Source organism: Pelodiscus sinensis, chromosome 2 (genome assembly GCF_049634645.1).
Source record: "Pelodiscus sinensis isolate JC-2024 chromosome 2, ASM4963464v1, whole genome shotgun sequence".
Lineage (NCBI taxonomy): Eukaryota > Metazoa > Chordata > Testudines > Trionychidae > Pelodiscus > Pelodiscus sinensis.
In genome coordinates, this window is record NC_134712.1 from 226,786,728 (window position 1) to 226,806,425 (window position 19,698).

Below are 19,698 nucleotides of genomic sequence, written 5' to 3' on the forward strand. Positions count from 1 at the left end.
TATTAAGTAAGTAGTGAACCTAAGCAGAAGCCTCAAGTCTTCCTAAGCATTTGATGATATTAAATTATCTATATTAAGTGACTGCCTATTCAGAATGACCAAAGTCTGCATAGAATTGGTCATAGAAACAGCAACACCTCAACCTAGGAAATTACCTGAACTGCTCTGAATTTTACTGCCCAATAGGCATATATTCTGGATGCATACAGTTGGTCAGCTGTTTTGAGTGTGCTTGGTTTGCTTGGCCTACTGGGAATTTCATTTTTCAAGGGGAATCTTCAAATAATGCAGAGCTGATAGCAGCTCTATGCCACCCTCACTCTTGGTTCCTAGTGTAAGGGGTCATGGCTAATGGAAAAGGGCACAGATGGGATGCCTTTGCACTCTGGTCATTCCCAGTTGCCAAAATAGCTGTTTAAGGCCATGGAAAACCTACAAGCAGCTCCAAATTGTGCCACTGAGCAAGCCTGACCAGTCTCCAGCCAACACCAGAACTCTGTGACTGAAAAGGTAGCATACAACTACTTTTCCCCCAGCTACATGTCTCAGCTGTACTGAGTGCATCTCAGTCACAACTAAGACATGGTCTAGTCTAAAAGAACCAAAGAGAAAATAAAAAGACCTACATAAGACCTCGCTTTATAAGAGATGGAACTGGATTCATGTATTATCATCTAATCCTACTCCCTTGTCAATGTAGGGTTGCTCTCTCTGGTGTATTTTCTAGTGCTTTGGGCAGTTTAGCACTTACTCATTCCATCTTATGGGGATTGCAGCATTTCCCTTAAGAGATTATTCCACAGTCTTCACTGAATGGATTTCACTGTTGAAACTTTTCCTGATATTCAACCTCAGTTTTCACTTTTTTAATCCTGTCCTCCTAATTATACCCTCTTGAACAACTCTAAATGATTTTTCTCCATCCTCATTATTTGCAATATTCAGTTTAGGAACTTGAGTATTTATTTTTTAAACTTATTACACAAAGTATTAGGTAAGTTCCTCTGTCAAACTTTGTATGGATTCAGATAGCTGGTAGTAACTATTTATGTTAACATGATGACTTCATTAATGCATGAGTCTGGTTCCAGCAAAAACAGAGATGACACACAATAAGGGTATGTCTACACTAGCAAGATCAACCCTCCAGAGTTTAAAAGCTTCAGAGGGTAGCCGTGTTAGCTTGTACAGGATAAACTTAAAAAACAAGTAGTCTGGTAGTACCTTAAAGACTAACAAAACATGTAGCTGGTATCATGACCTTTTGTGGGCACAGCCCACTTCTTCAGATGACCAACTTGCACAGACCCAAACTGATATTATCTTCCTTTCCAAGTGCAAACAGATGAACATCATACCTAAGGGTGAAAAACCACTACAATCTATATCTCATGGAATACAGCCAGAGATTATGCCACACTCTTGCAAAAAACAAACAAAAAAACAAAAAAACCCACACACCACAATGAGGAATCACCTTATCAGTATTTTATACAACAAACAGAAAAAAATCAAGGAGGAGCTCTCAACATTAGAAACGATCATAAAAAACCAAGCCTCCACACACACTTCATCTTGTACAGACTTTATTACAATTCAACAAACCACCTACAAGGACCACTTCAATTCCTTTCAGAAGATAAAGGACAATAAACTATCCAAACTGCTACATGCCTCAGGATCTCTCATTCCAGATACTTTCAACTCACACAACATCATTGTCAGACTATCCAACTACTCTCCTAGCCCAGCAGAGGAATCTGTCCTATTTCAAGGACTCTCCTTTTGCCCCACTACCCCTATGAATATGATACAGTTCTGTGGAGATCTGGAAACCTATTTTTACTGCCTCTGTCTGAAGGAATACTTCCAGCACATCAATGTACAACACACTGACCTTGCTGCTCCCCCCCCCCCGATCCCATAAGAGGATAGCTACTATGTGGACCCCCACTAACAGTCGTAACGAGAGTCTTGATTTCTATATCAACTGCTTCTGCAAACGTGCTCGAGCTGACATTGTCAGCAAAAAACAACATATAACATATAACCTCAGTAATGCTGAATGCAATGCTATATACAGCCTCAAAAACAATCCTAACATCATATTCAAAGACGCTGACAAAGGAGGTGCTGTAGTCATCATGAACAGGACAGACTATGAAAAAGAAGCAACTAGAGAACTGACCAATACCAGATTTTACAAGCCTCTCTCTGATTCCACTAAAGAGCTGGTCATCTGAAAGAGTGGACTGTGCTCACAAAAGCTCATGATACCATCTACATGTTTTGTTAGTCTTTAAAGTGCTACCAGACTATTTGTTGTTTTTTAAGTTCCTCCGGAGTTTGATCTTCTGACATTCAATTTAGCAGGTCTAATGTAGAATTGTAAATTGAATGCTGAGGGCAGCCCCCTCTGGCCTCCAGTACTCCTATTTCTGCAAGGAGTAGGAAGCCAAAGGGAGCATGTGTTCCCATTGGCTTCCCGCTGTGTGGATACTGCCACAGCTCGTCTTAAGGTAAGCCGACTCCAGCTACCTGGAGACTGATGTTGCAAAGAGAAGTCTTTCTCCCCTTCCAAATCAAGAAGCCAATAAAGAACAAATTAATGCTGACCAAATCAGATTTAACTGGCCTATATCCTCTGTTCCTTGGACAGGGATTTTTTCAGGGGGCAACAGTTGGCAAAGGACTCTGAGGTAGCAGATGTGCACTAGAAGCAGTCAGCTTCCAAATAAACTTTCTTTGCTTTCATTGGCCCACAGGAGATATATAGAAGTCTGGTGCCCAAATTCCAGACTGGTTCTAAATGAGCAAGGAAACCAACTTGTCTTTTTCCCCACCAAGGGAAGAATTTCCCAGTCCTTATATGGGGAAAACACACAAAAGAGGGATTATAAGGTGCTAATTTTTAATTGAAGGTTTATTTTGCATTTTATTAATGAACAACTTCATTAGAAACTTTATAGTAGACATGCTACTGGTCCCATATAAATATTAATCATTTTTCCTAAATAAAACAAAGAATACACCAAACATGATACAACCACATGGAACTAAGATTCTTACAATGGCTCTCTTCACTCATTCTTCCTATCCGTCTAGCTTTCTCTGTCCATTCTCACAATCTTACCACTATTGGTGCAAACTCGTCAATAGAGCCCCACCTCATGAATTGGCCCTTTCTTTTCAGACCATATCCAAAACCATATTTTTCTCCCTTTCTATCAGTTTCTATCACTATAGTCATGGAGGGGAATACTTTGCTCAGAAGGAGAGGCAGGAAAAAAGGGAGAAGGTGCTACATTGTATATCACAAATATATACAGTTGTTCTAAGCAGGCTGAGATTAACCACTGCACATTCAGTGCCCTTGCCAACAATCACTGGAAAATGAAAATCAGTCTACACACCAATGTTCCCTCTAATCTTTTCCATCCTTGTGTGGATCTTTTCCTATCTGTGTTCAAAATACATTTTGTCATGTGCACCAAAGCATATGCAAATGTATACCACCAGGAGAAATACAAAACTAGCTGTGGGTGCTAATCAGCTGGGAGATATTGGAAACTCCCCTGAGTGGCCACACAAGCATACAGCTTACAGGCAACACTGCTGAGTACACAAAAATCAACCCAGGACCAGCAAGAGAGCAGGGCTGGGCATCACCAGAGAAGGGAAATGCCTGCATTCTGAGGTGAGAACCAACAAGCTAGAGTGGGGAGCCAATTAAATCCCATGAGAAAGGAGACTCTGTGAACTGAGTGAGGAGCAGGCTCACACTCCAACCCCTATTTAGGCCTCCCATCCACCCTGGGGCAGATCTTACACTCCCCACAGGGCCTCCCAACCCTCAAAATAGAACCTCCCAGGGCCTCCTACCCAACAAGAGCAGGACCCAACCCTCCCCAGTGCCTTCTATGCCTTAGCACAGGACTCACCCCCCCCCAGCCAAAGGCAGGACCTGACCCCCCGAGGGGCATCTGACAATATGGGAAAGCTCCTCCCCCAGAGATACAGAGGGCAGCAAGCCTTAACTGCCATAATGCTCAGGACCCCACGTTCTTTAATCCAGTCTTGGTTCTAAAGTACAAAAAAAAGTGAAAGGCAGAGCAACTGAAAGTGTCTTGATAAAGATAAAAGGGAAAAAAAGTGAGCAGTGTGATGGTTGGAGTCTACTATAGACCTCCAACTCAGGAGGAGGAGGCGAATGAGGCATTTCTAGAACAAATAACAGAAATACTCAAAACACAAAAGCTGGTAGAAATAGGGTACTTTAACTACCATGACATCTGTTGGAAATCTTTGATAAATTCTTGAAATGTGTTGGGGACATCTTACAAGTGGAGGAAGTAACCGAGGTGGCAGCCATTTTAGATTGTTTAGACTTGAGAAGGTATTGTCAATCTGAAAACTGAAAGCAACTTGGGTGAAAGTAATCATAAAATTACTGACTTTGCATCCTTACGGTTCTCCCCCTTTACTCTCCTGACAGTCACGAATCTGTAATTTTATGATCATTTTTCCCAAAGTTACCTTACACCTTGAGATTTACAAACTCAGATTATTGGTAGATAAGAACCCATAGGAAGAAAATCTGTATGAAAAATGCCCAATGGTAAACTATCGAACTGCAAAGGAAATATAAGAAAAATAAGAAGATGCCAATATGGCTGAATCAGGGACTCTTTAATAACCTGCACATTATAGAGTAATCCTAGAAAATCTGGAAACGTAGACAAATTGCTAAGAAATACAAAAGCAATCATCCATATTTCCATATTTCTTGTCTTCACATTGGGATAGTTTACTGTTGGGCCTTTAATACTGTCTCTTTGAGAGAAAACTACCTGCTGTGCTGAGTTCTTTTTCCCCTCACAGATTTTCTTCCCATGGACCTTACTTACCAATTCTCTGTATTTGTTAAAGTATATATTTTTTTGAAGTGCACTGTCCTCTTGATTTTAGTAAGGCCTTTGACACCGTACCATAAGACACTCTGATAAGTAAACTAGGAAAACGTGGTCTAGATCAGTGATGTCCAACCAGTTCTTAAGCAGTAGTCACGTTGTTCAAGACAACTAATCACACTCAACCAGCCAAATAGGCACAAGTGGTTAGTGGCTAGCATACTGAACACCATGGGTCTAGATGAAAGTACTATAAGATAGGTGAACAACTGATTGAAAAAACAGTTGTTAGAATGGTTTGCTGTCAAACTGGGAGGTCATATCAAGTGGGATACTTCAGGGGTCTGTTCTGGTACCAATACTATTCAATATATTAATATATGACTTGGATAATGGAAAGTAACAGAGAGGTAGCCGTATTAGTCTGATCTTGGTAAAACAAAAAAAGCAGTCATGTAGCACTTTAAAGACTAACAAGATGGTCAGGGCTGGCCTTACCATGAGGTGAACTGAGGTAGACCCACGAAAGCTCATCGCCTAATAAACCAACTTGTTAGTCTTTAAAGTGCTACATGACTGCTTTTTTCTGGATAATGGAGGGGATTATAGAATTTGCTGATGATACCAATCTGGGAGAGCCTAAAGCACTTTGGAAGACAGGATTAGAATTCAAACCAACCTTGACAGTTTGGAGAATTGCTCTGAAATCTACATGATGAAATTCAATAAAGATAAATGGCAAGTATTACATTAATAATGAAAAATCAAATAAATAAATACAAAATGACAGATAACTGATTAGGCAGCAACACTGCTGAAAAAGAACTGGGATATATAGTGGAACACAAATTGAATAACAAACTACAAAGTTATGCAGTTTTGAAAAAGACAAGTATCATTCAGGGTATATTAAAATATGAAAGACGGTTATTCTGCTCTACTTGGCAATTGTTAGGCCACAGATGTAGTACTATGCCCAGTTTTGGAAGCCACGCCTTAAGAAAGATATGGACAAATTAGAAACATTCCAGAGGAGAGCAACAAAAATGATAAAAGCTTTAGAAAATCTGATCTATGAGGAAAGAGTAAAAAAAGAGTATGTTTAATCTAGAGAAAAGCAGACTGAACATGCATCTGATAATACTCTTTAAATATGTTAAGGGCCGTTAGATCATAGATGGAAATCATATTGTTCTTTATGTGCACTGAAGACAGGACAGAAAGTATAGGTTTAATCAGCAGCAAGGGAGATTTCAGTGAAAAATGTCTAACTATAAGCATAAACAAAGCACCAAACTATAAGCATAAACTATAAACAAAAACAAGTTACCTAGGTGGCTATGGAATCTCAGTCATTAGAGATTTTTAAAAACTGGTTAAACATCTGTCAGGGATGATCTATGTATATTGGGTCCTGCCTCAGATTGGACTAGATCAGTGGTTTCCAAACTTTTAAGTAAGGAGAGCCGACTCATTTTTGTCTTTTTTTTTTTTTTTTTGGTGTGGCCTATCAAGGCTCTAAATTGGGGAGGGCCCCCAAAATCACAGACCAGTGTCTTTCTCTTTCTCCACCACTTCCTCCTCCTTGCTCTGTAGCCTGGAGGGGAAGTCTGGGTGGCAGCAGGGGTTGGAAAATTATCTTACCCACACTCAACTTGCAATGATGACTCCTGTGCCACAGGGCAGGCCTGGCTCCCTGCTCTGAATATTATGACATGGCATACAGAGTTGTAGCATCATTCAGGTTTGGGCCAGTGCCCTTCAGTGTGCCAGATCACAACACTGTTCACTAAAATTTGGTCCAGCTGCCCATCTCTCATAACAGAGAGGCAGCCAGGAGAAACCTGAGAAGAGCTGTGATCCTGTGCACCAGATGGCAATGTTCAGGATGGGGAGGCAGAACAGGGAGCTGCTGTTGCAGGGTGGGCTTCTTCTCCAGCATCCTTTACACCAAAATCTCCTCTCAGCTCCAGGCCTGCAACCCATCTAGTGGTATGACCCAGTTTGGGAAACACTGGATTAGATGACCCCCTGAGGCACCTTTTAAATTAATTAGCTCTATAAAGCATTTTGAGAGATGGGATGAAATCCTGGCTCTAATAAAGTCAATGAGCCAATCAAAACAGAAGACTTTGTGAATGGGGGCCATCGCTCTCAGCTATCCATCATTACAAGGAACGTCACTCATTTTAGTCCAAAACTACCTACTTTCCACACATTTTAGGAATCCCCTCACTTTTTGCTGAAACTTACAGAAAACATTTCTAAAGGAAAGAAGCCCACAGCATTTTAAGTTTCTTGCAAACATATTTTTGTGTGTCTCATACTTTGGTTTTGTCACATATTATGTCCCATATTTAGTGTTTGGCATTGAGTGATATGGCAGTGACTGTTTCTCCTCATCTCGCTTGCCAGACAAACTGCTCGAAAATGGGTAGTGTGGAGCAGAGGAGGGGCAATGGCTTCAGTTATCTCTTCACTGGCTGGTCTGTGAAGCAGAAATGGTACACCATGGAAAACAACAGATGACTCAGAGAGTGAAGCCCCCTATGCATACTGGGGAACTCTAATGATAGAAATGTAGCCGTGTTAGTCTGGTGTAGCTGAAACAAAATACAGGACTATGTAGCACTTTAAAGACTAACAAGATGGTTTATTAGATGATGATGGCCCACGAAAGCTCATCATCTAATAAACCATCTTGTTAGTCTTTAAAGTGCTACATAGTCCTGTATTTTGGGGAACTCTAGTATCTCATTCTTTTAAGATGTGGAGCACTAAAACCAACTTAAATTACTTAAGCATATGCTGTATTTTAAGTATATGATTAGTTTAATTGAAGTCAGTTGGGTTAAATCACTTAAATATGTACTTAATTGCTTTCCTAGATCAGGACCAGAGTGCTCTGCATCTTACAGGATTGAATCCTAGGAAAGATTGTAGCACAGTCTCGTTTGCAAAGAGTTATATGTGAATTGCACCATCTAGCTTGTAATAAGTAGCTAGCTATGCCTGGTTTTTTTCTAGTAATAAAAATACATTTTAGTCTTGTACTACAAACTTGCTTTCTTAGTTATCTAATGTTGAGAATAATTTCAATGGAGAAAAATTTTCATATGATTCTAATTTGAGATTTGATTCCTTCACCCAATCTTGGCAATCTTTTAAAAATTTCCTCCTAAACAACCTGTACTCTCTCCTTCTCAAACACAAGATGGACTTTGTCTGACCACAATTTTAGCAATAACTTATGTTATTTTTGGTGCTTAGACTGACCACACTTCAGAATGAAGCTATCCATACTGGGTATTTGAAGTGATAGCCCTGGGTACTGGAGTATGTCTGAGGTTTTATGAGTGCCAATTTATATTTATTGGTGTTTAAATTTCTCTGTTGATTTATGATGTTCATTCTGTTGGGTTAATATATTAGTGTATAAGGTTGATGCTTACAATTCTTCATATGAAATAAGCTGTGCAGTTTATTTCATTTATGCATACTTTTATGCTACATGACTAGCACTGTTCATATATGCCATGTTTACAGTTGTGTACTATCTAGGCTTTTGCCACTGGGTGACAGCCAAAGCATGAAAACAAAAGCCCTATTCAGCAAAGGGAACCCTTGCAGTGCTATATGAATATCAAGTGAATTATGCAAATCAGATCAGCAGGAGAGTAGGACAACCATCTCTTTCTGACCATGCTAATGTGTAAGGAAAGAATTATCTATTTAGGACAGGGAAAATGTCCCTGTCCTAAACACAGGAAACACAATAAATGCTGACCTAAACATTTTAGTGGAACATTAAAACATTTTAGTGTTTCTCGCAAAATTAAAAGTTTGATTTTCACATGCTATACAAATCTAATATTAGAAAACAAGTCAATGAGTAGTAACACTGAACAAAACACCAAGCTTTTAATTTGGTCCTGTGTGTGGTTGTGTGGGAGGAGGTGGATATGTATATTTGTACAAAAAGAGGGGAGGCACGTTAATTTATAAAGAGAATTAACATGGATTTTTTTTTCCCAAGTTAAAACATTAATAACAGTCCTAACATAAGAGTTTCAAAAAAACTTTTTCATGGTTCTAACTGAATACATTTCTGTTACTATAACTTTTCTATACATTGAGCCTCAAAGTGCAGGAAAATAAGGAAAAATATGTCCTCAACGGTGAGCACTTGAAAATAGGAATTTATAAACCTATTTCTGGAACTTTAAATCAGCTTTAAATCAATAACTTTAAATGTTTATCCAAATCTCTCAAGAGCACAAAAGTTTATTCTTCCTATATATTATTTTTCTGCAAAATGTTTGTCTTAGCATAACATAGCATAGGATAATCTACAGTAACACATAAAAAACCACATTCTGCAGAAAAACAAAAATACGCATATTCAAAACAATTACTAAATAAAGCCAACACTATCTTGACAAAAGCAAAACCAATAAATGTGCTTACAAATGTGAAACAAATGAGAAATTATATGGAGTTTTAATGCAGAGAAGTTCATAAATAATATTCTGTGCTGGTTATTAACATGTTAATTCCAAATTCACATAACTTTCATATTGTTCCATTATACCAAATAATTATTCTGTGACTTAAATGCAGCATCTATGGCAAATAAATCTCTCCTTTTTATTCTGCTTTAACAACCTTAACTATATTCATGTTTGAATGCTGAACCTGTAGCCAACACAACTGCCAAGATTTTTCTTTTACATAAAACATTTAGAATGAAGATGAAAACTTACATCATATTTTCAGGTTCGGTTGCACAAGCGCCTACGGCTTTGGTGACATTCACAAGAAGAGCCTTATTGGTTCCAGTAAGTAAATTAACTAAGGGTGGAATGCCACCACATTTCCGGATAATAGCTCTGTTTGCTGGTTCCTGGCAACATTCCCCTAATGCTCCAACCACATTCACAAGGACTTCTTCAGGTTGATCAGTCAGCAGTACTACTAAAGTTTCTATGGCTCTGTACTCCCGAAATCTAAATGTTAACAATAAAAAACAAGAAACATCATGTCAAGTGTATTAAGGTTACAAGATAATGTTTTCATTTTTATAAAGAAATTGCTTTACTAAACAAACAACTGCATGTGTTATTCATTCAAAAATAGTTTGGAAATGTAATGTACAGTAAAACAATTACTCTTATTTTGATTTTTTAAATAGGTTTCTTTTATTTCAATTAATAGTTTTTTAAAAGGAAAAACAATAACCGTATATACCCAACTTAATCACTCACCATCAACAATCCTAAATCCTCTACTACTAGCACTGGTGTTTTATTCCAAAGGTGCAACCTCATACCTAATGATATTAAGTTAATTAACAGTTAAAACGTGATTTAGCAAAATCTGAAAATGTACCAATGGACAGGGAATTTTACACAGCTAGTTGACTCAAAATATTACTATCATTCACTTAGGCTACGTCTAGACTGGCCCCTAATTCCGGAAAAGTCATGCAAAGCAGGTAAGTCAGAATAGGGAAATCCGCGGGGGATTTAAATATCCCCCGCGGGATTTAAATAAACATGTCCGCCGCTTTTTTTCTGGCTTGGGGAAAAGCCGGAAAAAAGCGTCTAGACTGGCGCGATCCTCCGGAATAAAGCCCTTTTCTGGAGGATCTCTTATTCCTACTTTCAAGAATAAGAGATCCTCCGGAAAAGGGCTTTATTCCGGAGGATCGCGCCAGTCTAGATGCTTTTTTCCGGCTTTTCCCCAAGCCGGAAAAAAAGCGGCGGATATGTTTATTTAAATCCCGCGGGGGATATTTAAATCCCCCATGGATTTCCCTATTCTGACTTACCTGCTTTGCATGACTTTTCCGGAATTAGGGGCCAGTCTAGACGTAGCCTAGGGCTAGATACAGGCATACAGATAAAACTGCACTAATCACAGGTCGGGGCAAGTATGTAAGAAAGAGTTACTCACTTTGTGCAGTAACAGTGCTTCTACAAGATGTATCCCCCCCCCATGGATGCTCCACTCTGGGTGCCAGTGCATCCTTGTGCTGGTGACCGGAGATTTTTCTAGCAGTGTCCGCTGCGTTGCACACACGCCGTGGTGCCCCCTCGTGCCGCTGGTGTCCATTGGGTGCACATGTGACACGGCTCCCTCTGTTCCTTCTCTACCCATGCTAGTAGCGCACGGGGCTCTAAAGGAGGGGAAGAAGGGAGGGTAGTGGAGCACCCACAGGAACACACATCTTGAAGAACCAACGTTACTGCACAAGGTGAGTAACTCTTTCTTCTTCTTCCCCTGCTTTGAAAGTAGTGTCCCCTTAGATGCTCCACTTAACAGCCAATGAAGGTGCAAACAGCTCTTTGTGTACACTCCTATGTCAGGAAGGATACTATCAATTGACTTTGATTCTTATCTGCTTTGTTTTAGCTACCCAATCTTCAGATACTCACCGATTCCCTCTAGCTCCCTGTCTCCCACCCCCTCCTTTTTCTTCTCCCCCTTCTCCTCTCCTATTTATTTTGGGTCTACACATCCTAAACTTATAACTCCGGTCATCTGAAGAAGTGAGCTGTGCCCACGAAAGCTCACGATACCATCTACATGTTTTGTTAGTCTATAAAGTGCTACCAGACCATTTGTTGTTTTTTTATAGAGCAGTAATCAGCTCACGGAGGCGGGCATGAAGCCCTGTTGTTGTCACGGAAGATAATATTGCATGTCCAACAGCCATAGATGACACTATGGAGGATGCGAGAGTGTAATGTTGCACAAATGTATGGTCTGATGACCAAGTGCCTGTGTTGCAAATGTCCTGTAGAGGTACATTTCTGAGGAAAGCAGTTGTAGAGGACATGGCTCTGGAGGAATGAGCTGTGATGGTGCCTGGTGCTTCTTTGTTATGGATGGTGTAGCATGTGTGGATGCATGAAGAAATCTACTTGGAGATCCTCTGAGAAGAGACAGCCTGCCCTTTAGATCGTTCTGCAAAGGATAGGAAGAGTCTAGGAGATATTTGCCAGGCTCTTGTGCAATCAATGTAGAACGTGAGCGCTTCACAGACATAAAGGGTGTGCCAAGCAGCGTGTGTGGGATCAGTGTGCGGCTTGGGAAAAAATGCAGGTAAGTGTATTGGTTTGTTTATGTGGAAGGCAGAGGGAACTTTTGGGGCGGGGTCAAAGTGTCACCCTGCCCTTGGTGAAAATGTATAAGGAGGGTCCGCCATTAGGGTGGCAAGTTCCCCCACTTTCCTACTGGAGGTTATTGCAACTAGGAATGAGACCTTCATAGATTGGTATGACCAAGCGCCAGTTGCCAAGGGCTCGAAAGGTGGCTTTGCCAAGCCCTTGAGTACGTGGTTTAGGTCCCAGATAGGAACTAGTGGGTGGACTGATGGAAAGGTGTTTTGCAGACCCATGAGGAATCTTTTGATGATTGGGTTCGAAAGGAAAGCATCATCCTGAGTAGTGTGCTAGAAGGCTGCTATTGCAGCTGTGTGAACTCTGATAGTACTTAGCACCAGGCCCAACTCCTTAAGGTGCAAGAAGTAGTCCAATAAGAGGGGCGGTCTCAGGAGATATAGTATGAGAATGTTTAAGCCAGTGGGAGAACCTGTTCCATTTGTAGAGGTAAGTTTTCCTGGTGGACTCTCTTCTGCTGTTGATCAATATTTCTTTTATTCTTTCAGAGCAGGTGTTCTCGGCATCCTGGAGCTATGAAGGAGCCAAGTGTGGAGATGGAGTTTGTGCAGCTTCGGGTGGAGAATTGTGCTGTGATTCTGGGCAAGAAGGTTGAATTGAAGTGAAAAAGCATATGGATCCATGACTGTCATTCTGAGGAGATATAGATACCAACCATGTTTATCTCGACCACACTGGTGCGATGAGAATCACTTGAGCTCAATCTGTTCTGATTTTGATGATGATCTTGTGGAGAATGGGAAGGGGTGGGAATGCACAGAGTAGTGGTGCATTTGATGGAGAAAGTATCCCCCAAAGAGTGCTTTCCTAAGGCTGCTCTGGAGCAATAAAGGTGGCATTTGTGATTGTTCCTGGTCGCAAAAAGGTCTATGTCTGGTTGACCCCATCGGCGAAACACATAAGTGAGGGTGTTCATATCCATCTCCCACTCGTGATGGTTGTAAAAGTGGCAACTGAGGGCATCTGGTGCCACATTTAACACCCTGGGAGGTACGTAGCAATGGGGGTAATCTGGCATCAATTCCATACCTTGAAAGCCTCTATACATAGGGGTGGGGATCGTTTACCACCTTGCCAATTTATATAACACATGCAAGTGGTATTATCTGTCATGATGCTGACAGACTTGCAACCTATGTAGTGTAGGAAATGTTGGCATGCATATCGCACTGCTCTCAGTTCCAAAAGGTTGATATGGAGGGTTTGCTCTGCAAAACACCATTTTCCCTGGGCTGTGAGCACCCCATCCCATGAGTGATGCATCGGTTGTAATGGTAAGTGTAGGAGTTGATTGATGGGATGGAATGGAATGCCAGTTAAGATGTTGTGTGGATTTGTCCACCAGTGCAAGGAGTTGAGGACCTGTGATGGAATGGTAACTGACTTGGAGAGTGGGTCTCTGGATGGGGTATAAAGTGTGGTGAGCCAAGACTGAAGGCATTTCATGTGAAGACTTGCCATCCTGATGACGTAGGCTGAGACGGCCATATTGCCCCAAATTTTCAGGCATTCTCGAACTGTTGTGGTAGGGGTTGCTTGTACTCCTGCTATGAGGTTGCGTAGGGTGTTGAATCTGTGCATAGGTAAAGTCGCTTTGGCTGCAATGGTATCAATGTATGCTCCTATAAATTCTAACACCTGTGTGGGATGGAGCATGGAATTTTCATAATTTATATGGAAGCCAAGATGGAGTAAAATGTTCATGGTAATCTCAGTCATGTGTTTTGTCTCTTGGAGGGATGTGCCTTTTATGAGACAGTCATCTAAGTGTGGAAATATTATGACCCCTTGACAATGCAGACATGCTGCTACAATGGCTAGTGTTTTGGAAAACACCCCGTTGAAAGGCCAAAAGGGAGCCGTTGGTATTGATAATGATGACTGCCAACAGAATCATAGAAAATGTCTGTGGGCGGGATGGATTGTTATGTGGAAGTATGCATCTTGAAGGTTGAGATCCAAAAGCCAGTCTCCTTGATCTAATGCTGGGATTATTGTTGCTAGGGTCACCATCTTGAATTGTTGAGCTTTCGTAAATCTAGAATGGGCCTCCATTCTTTTTCTGTGTCAGTTGAGTAAAACCCTTGGCCCTGGAACTCTGTTGGTACTGTTTCTATGGTACCTAGGCGGAAGCGGTGAAGCACCTCTTGCTTGAGGAGGGTCTCGTGAGAGGGGTCCCTGAAGAGGGACGGGGTGGAAAGAGGGGTGGAGGAAGAGAAATGAAAGGGATAGAGTAACGATAGTGGATGAGCTCTAGGACGCATTTGTCCGATGTGATTTGAGCCTATTGTTGAAAGAAGGTGCGGAGGCGATGATTAAATTGCGGATGGTTGATTGATGGTATAACCACAAGGAGAGTTTCTTTCTGGCTCCCGGCTGAGCCTTCACATTTGCTGTTTGGTGGAAGGTTGAGCTGCCGCTGTTTGGTTTGCTGTTGACATTGAGGCCTACGTTGTTGGGGGTCTTTGCTTTTGTCGTAAGTCATATCTTGGTTGCTGTCTTTATGGCTCCCTAGGTCTTTTGTAATTGGTGTATCTGGCTCTCTTGAATGGAGGCGCGTATATCTCAGGTCTGGAGAGTGGTGTGGGAGTCCTTCATCAAGTGAAGTACTTTGTCGGTTTTTGCAGCAAAAAGGTTGGGCTTATTGAAGTGTCTTTGACTTTCTCCTGCAAATCCCTAGGCACTCTTGACGCTTGGAGACAAGCTATTCTCTGCAACATGATTGCAGAGGCGATGACGCGTGCAGCCGTGTCTGCCTCATCCATTGCAGACTGTAGAGCAGTGTGAGAAATTGTATGGCCCTCCTGCATAATGTTGAGGAGGATAGGCTTCTTATGTTCAGGTAAGTATCATGTAAGTTCTTGGAGTTTAGAGTAATTGGAATAGTCATAATCCACTAACAAGGCAGTATAATTTGCTGCTCTGAAGAGTAGAGTGGCTGAAGAATATACTCTGTGGCCCATTATGTCCCTTATTTTGTGGTACTTGTCATGTGGCATTGACCTCATATTTGGTTGCCTGGCTTTGTGTCTAACCGAATTGACTACCAGGCAGTTTGGTGGAGGGTGGGTAAAAAGAAAATCCATTCCCTTTGGTGTGACGAAGTATGTCCAATCTGCTCTTTTATTGGTTGGAGTGATGGATGCTGGGGTCTGCCAGATGTTATCTGCTGGGTTCATAATTGCCTCGTCCATGGGGAGGGCAATTCTGGAGGAGGTAGGAGGCTGCAAGGTTCGCAAGAGGTGATACTGCTTTTCTTGAACTTGCAAGTCTCGCTCTTGTGCCAAAACTACCCTCTTAAAAAGCTCTTGACATTTCTTCGAGTCATCTGTTGGTGGTGGGGTGGTGGATATTACCCCCTCATCTGGTGAGGATGATGAATTATGGACATGGGACTTCTTTTTGCCTTCCGACAAAGAGTCCTCCATCTCAATGTGTACCGGGGAGTTCGGCATAGTCATCGAGGTAGAAGGTTGGAGAGAATGAGGTGGTTCCCTGGATGTTATAGAAGGTGCGAGATGATGACTCTTTACATGAGGATGTGGCTCCCATGATTACCATTACCCTGAGTAAGGGGATAGTGGATATGTGTAATGAGGTGCATACCAGCGTAGTGGTGAAGGAGGGTATGCATATGTAGCATGCCCAGTATCCCAAGATGGGACTCTGTGTGCTGGACTGGAGTGCTGGGAAGACAAATGGTTCCGTGGTTCGGTGCCAGCTTCTCTTGGGGAGCGAGACAGATTCAGCGACCTGCGAGAGTGAACAGATTGTATGGAGGAGCCCTGGGGATATTGGTGCTGGTGAAGGGCGGCTCCTGACAGGAGCATCGTGTCATCATTGGTCTTGGGACGGTGCCGAGATTCTTGTATTACTCGGTGCCATGGGAGTAGGTAGTGCCGATTGGTCTGGAGGAGGCATATTGGCATGGTGTCTCTTTGGTGCCAATGTTGGTGCTGAGTGAGTTGGCTGTTTTGGTGCTGAGCAGTGTCTGTGTTGGTTGGACGGTGCAGCCAGTGCCGTCAGTGCCGCTTGTTTTTGTTTGGGCTCCAAGTGCGCCCTCTTGTGTGGTGCTGGCATCTTGGGTGGTGCCATGCCTGATGTGCCAGGTCTGTCCGCGGTGCTGACCTTTGAAGTAATTGGTGCCGAGGGCAAGGATTGAGCTGGAGATAGTCTTGTTTGAGAGACAGACTTGCCAGAAGAGGTAGAGGGACGTGATTTGTCCATACCTTTTGGCTTGGATGGTGGTTTTGAGGCAGTTGGTGAGTCCTCTGAAGGCAGCTAGAGAGACCTTTTATAGAGGAAGGTCTTAACGTCTATGCAGTCATGGTGTGCCCTGGCTGTCAATTTGGAGCAATGAGAGCACTTTTGTGTTTAGTGCAATTCCCTAAGGCACTTTGTACACGCTGAATGCCTATCAGATACAGGCACAGCATCCCAGCACAACTCACACCTCTTGAAGCTGGGAGATCCCGGCATTAGGCATGATGAAAAACAGCGGGCTGATGAATTTTTTTTCCCTATAGGGTAGGGGGTGGAGGGCTTAAAACTTGAAAATACGAGAAAACTAAGGGGAATTAACAAGTTTTTTTGTCATTTCTCTGTAGAGTATCAGGAAGGAACGAAGTTCCATCTGTTGCCAAGGACGGTAGAGAAGTAACTGAGGGAGCCGCATGGCGCATGCTCCTAATGGGCACCAGCGGCATGAGGGGGCACCACAATGCATGTGTGTGTGGCATGGTGGACACTGCTAGAAAAATCTCTGGTTGCTGGCGCAAGGACGCACCAGCACCCATAGTGGAGCACCCATGGGGACACTACTCAAAGAAGAAAAGTGGCTTACAGTTTACTGCCATAATACTCTTGCAGACTGGTATTCCTGGTCTTACTCTAACTTACAGTGAGTTGCAATGGCCACATGAGGCTGAAAATTTCTTTTTTTTCCGGCAAGCACCAAAAAAGGCAAGTATGGGATGTACCTCTCTTAACTGGGACTCTCTGGTCTGGCAACATCTGTGGTCCAATAGGAAGCGATGACTGGCCAGGCTACAGTAGAGCAGGCAGCAGGGAGAGGTGGAGAGAGGGAGGAGTGAGGAGGGAGCAGTTTAGCACAGGCCATTAGGGGAGGGACCCTTGTCCGGAACCAGTTAGGTCCCAAGGGTGCTGGACCAGAGAGGTCCAACCTGTACCAGAAATACCTTATGTCAGCTCCACACATCCAAAGTATCTCATTTACATTGAGATGAATGTCATTATTTTAGTTCAGGTCCAGGTTCTACATTCTCTGAATATAGATACTGTTTGGCCTTGTAAGAGCTTACCTGTATATTTCCCTATGTATGAACATAAGAATGACCATACTGTGTCAGACCAATGATCAATGTAACCTACTATCCTACATCGGACAGCAGTCTGGGCCAGATGATTATATCAATTAGAAATTTAGGGACACCCAGAGGATGGTGCTGTAACTCTGATTATCTTGGCTAATAATAATTGATAGACCTATCCTCCCAAAACTTATCTAATTCTTTTTTGAACCCAGCTATGCTTTTGGAATTCACAGCATCACATGGTAACGAGTAGACTGTGGATAGTATCAGAAATATTTCCTTCTGTTTGTTTTAAACCAACCATCTGTTAATTTCATTGTGTGACCCTTGGATCTTGCATTATGTGAGAGTAAATAACTCTTCCATATATTCTTTCTCCACGCAATTCATGATTTATAGATCTTTATAGGTCTTTGTACCTGTTCCATTCCACTAATCATTTTCCAATTTTAATATATATCGGATGTTAGATAGTGTGTAGTTGAATAGTCATGTAACCTCAACAAATTTTAGTGATTACATGACTATTCAATAGTCCTCAGAGGTGGGACAAGCAGCCAGTGCACTCCCAGACCCACTCCTGGGGACCCCCCTGCCACCTCATACTGCTGCCTCTTTATCAGGTGCAGCAACGAGGGGTGGCAGGCGAAAGCTGGTCCACAAAGCGATCCAGTTAAAAAAACAGTTCCCTGTGCAGACCAACTCCTGCCTGCCACACTAAGCTGCTGCCCCCGTGTCCATGGGAGCAGGAGGAGGGGCCTAAACTCCTTGCAGACAGAGGAAGCTCCAGCATGGGGAGCTCAGCCCCGTCTACAGAAAGAAGCGGCTGCATCCGCGGAAGGCCCAGACTCACAATGGACAGAGGCTGCTTCTTGGGATGCCAGAGCAACCTCTGTCTTCAAGGATCTCAGACCACCCCGTGGATAGGGGCTGCTGCTGCGGAGCAGCTGCTGTCCATGATGAGCCCAGGGCTGCAGAGGACAAAGGCTGCTTCACGACAGCCTGCTCTAGTCCATCCCCCCACACTGCTGCCTCTTTTAGAGACAGAAATGTGGGAGGAGGACAGGCTGTTCTTGCCTGTCCCGCTTCTCCCCCATTGCCTCTGTAAGAGGCAGCAAGGGGGGCAGGTGGGTCTGTGAAGCTGGCACATGCAGAAACTCGGCTTAAAAGCCAGCTCCCCATGTGAATTGGCTCCTGCCTGCCCCCTCACCCTCTGTGCTGCTGCCTCTGTATCAGAGGCAGCCACGCAGCGGTAGTGGGGGGCACCAGTTCCCACCTTAGACCCCTTGCTACCTCTAATACAGAGGCAGTCAGGGTGGGGGAGGAATGCGTATAGTGAACAGGATTAACTGTTAAACCAAGGTTTATCAGTTAATCATGCAGTCATCTACACATTGACATTCCTAATGTATGTGTGTGTGTGTGTGTGTGTGTATTTTAAAGAGTTTATATGTCTGTTTGTCTCTCTGTCAGTCCGTCTGTCCAGCTGTGTGTGAGTCTGTTTGTTCTCAAGAACGCCTCCTAAATGGTAAGAACTAGGACCACCAAATTTGGTATGCAGCTTCCTCAAAGGTGACATTTAAGGGGTGGTTAGAAGGCAGTAGCCTCCTCAAAGACTGAACCCCGGGATTTCATACTTGAGATCTTCTGAAAGCTGCATTCCCTGGCTCCAAAGGCAGTTCTTAAATGCAATAGAGTCTGAGTTGCTTGCAGCTTTGCCTTTATAGTAGGGAGTTTGTTATAAAAAGAGGGAGGCAGATGATTAAGAACGACAAAAAGACTGGACATTCAATAACTGAAGAATCGTGAAATCATCATGAAAACATTTCTGGGTACTCCACTTACAAGATAGGGTGAAAAAGGAATGAGTGTTGTGCTATTGTGCTGCTGGGATTTGCATTTGGACTAGTATTACTAAACAAATAAATGTTCTTGAAAAAGTGGTAAACAGTGAGGTGGCAAAATTACGCATAATAGTTAAGTCCAAAACTGACTGCAAAGAGTTACAAAGGGATCTCACAAATCTGGGTGATTAGGCAACACAAGGTCAGATGGAATTTAGTGTTGATAAATACAAAGTAATACACATAGAAAAATAGAATCTCAACTATACATACGACAATAACGAGGTCTAAATTAGCTGTTACCATTCAAGAAAGAGATCTAGGAACCATTGTGGATAGTTCACTGAAAACATCTGCTTAATGTGCAGTGGCAGTCTAAAAGCTAAAAAAATTAATATAATATTGGGAAACATTAGAAAAGGAATCG

At 42.5% G+C, this 19,698-nt stretch overlaps 1 protein-coding gene across 10 annotated transcripts in view; it reads right to left on the minus strand.

Annotated features, from left to right (window-relative positions):
- Positions 1-19,698, minus strand: part of ODAD2 (outer dynein arm docking complex subunit 2) — a 240,845-nt gene that overhangs the window by 102,849 nt on the left and 118,298 nt on the right. For all 10 annotated transcript variants that reach the window (XM_075922571.1, XM_075922574.1, XM_075922569.1 and 7 more), the window contains one exon: positions 9,674-9,916. In XM_075922571.1, the coding sequence (XP_075778686.1) occupies positions 9,674-9,916 (243 nt within the window). The remainder of the gene's footprint in view (positions 1-9,673; positions 9,917-19,698) is intronic.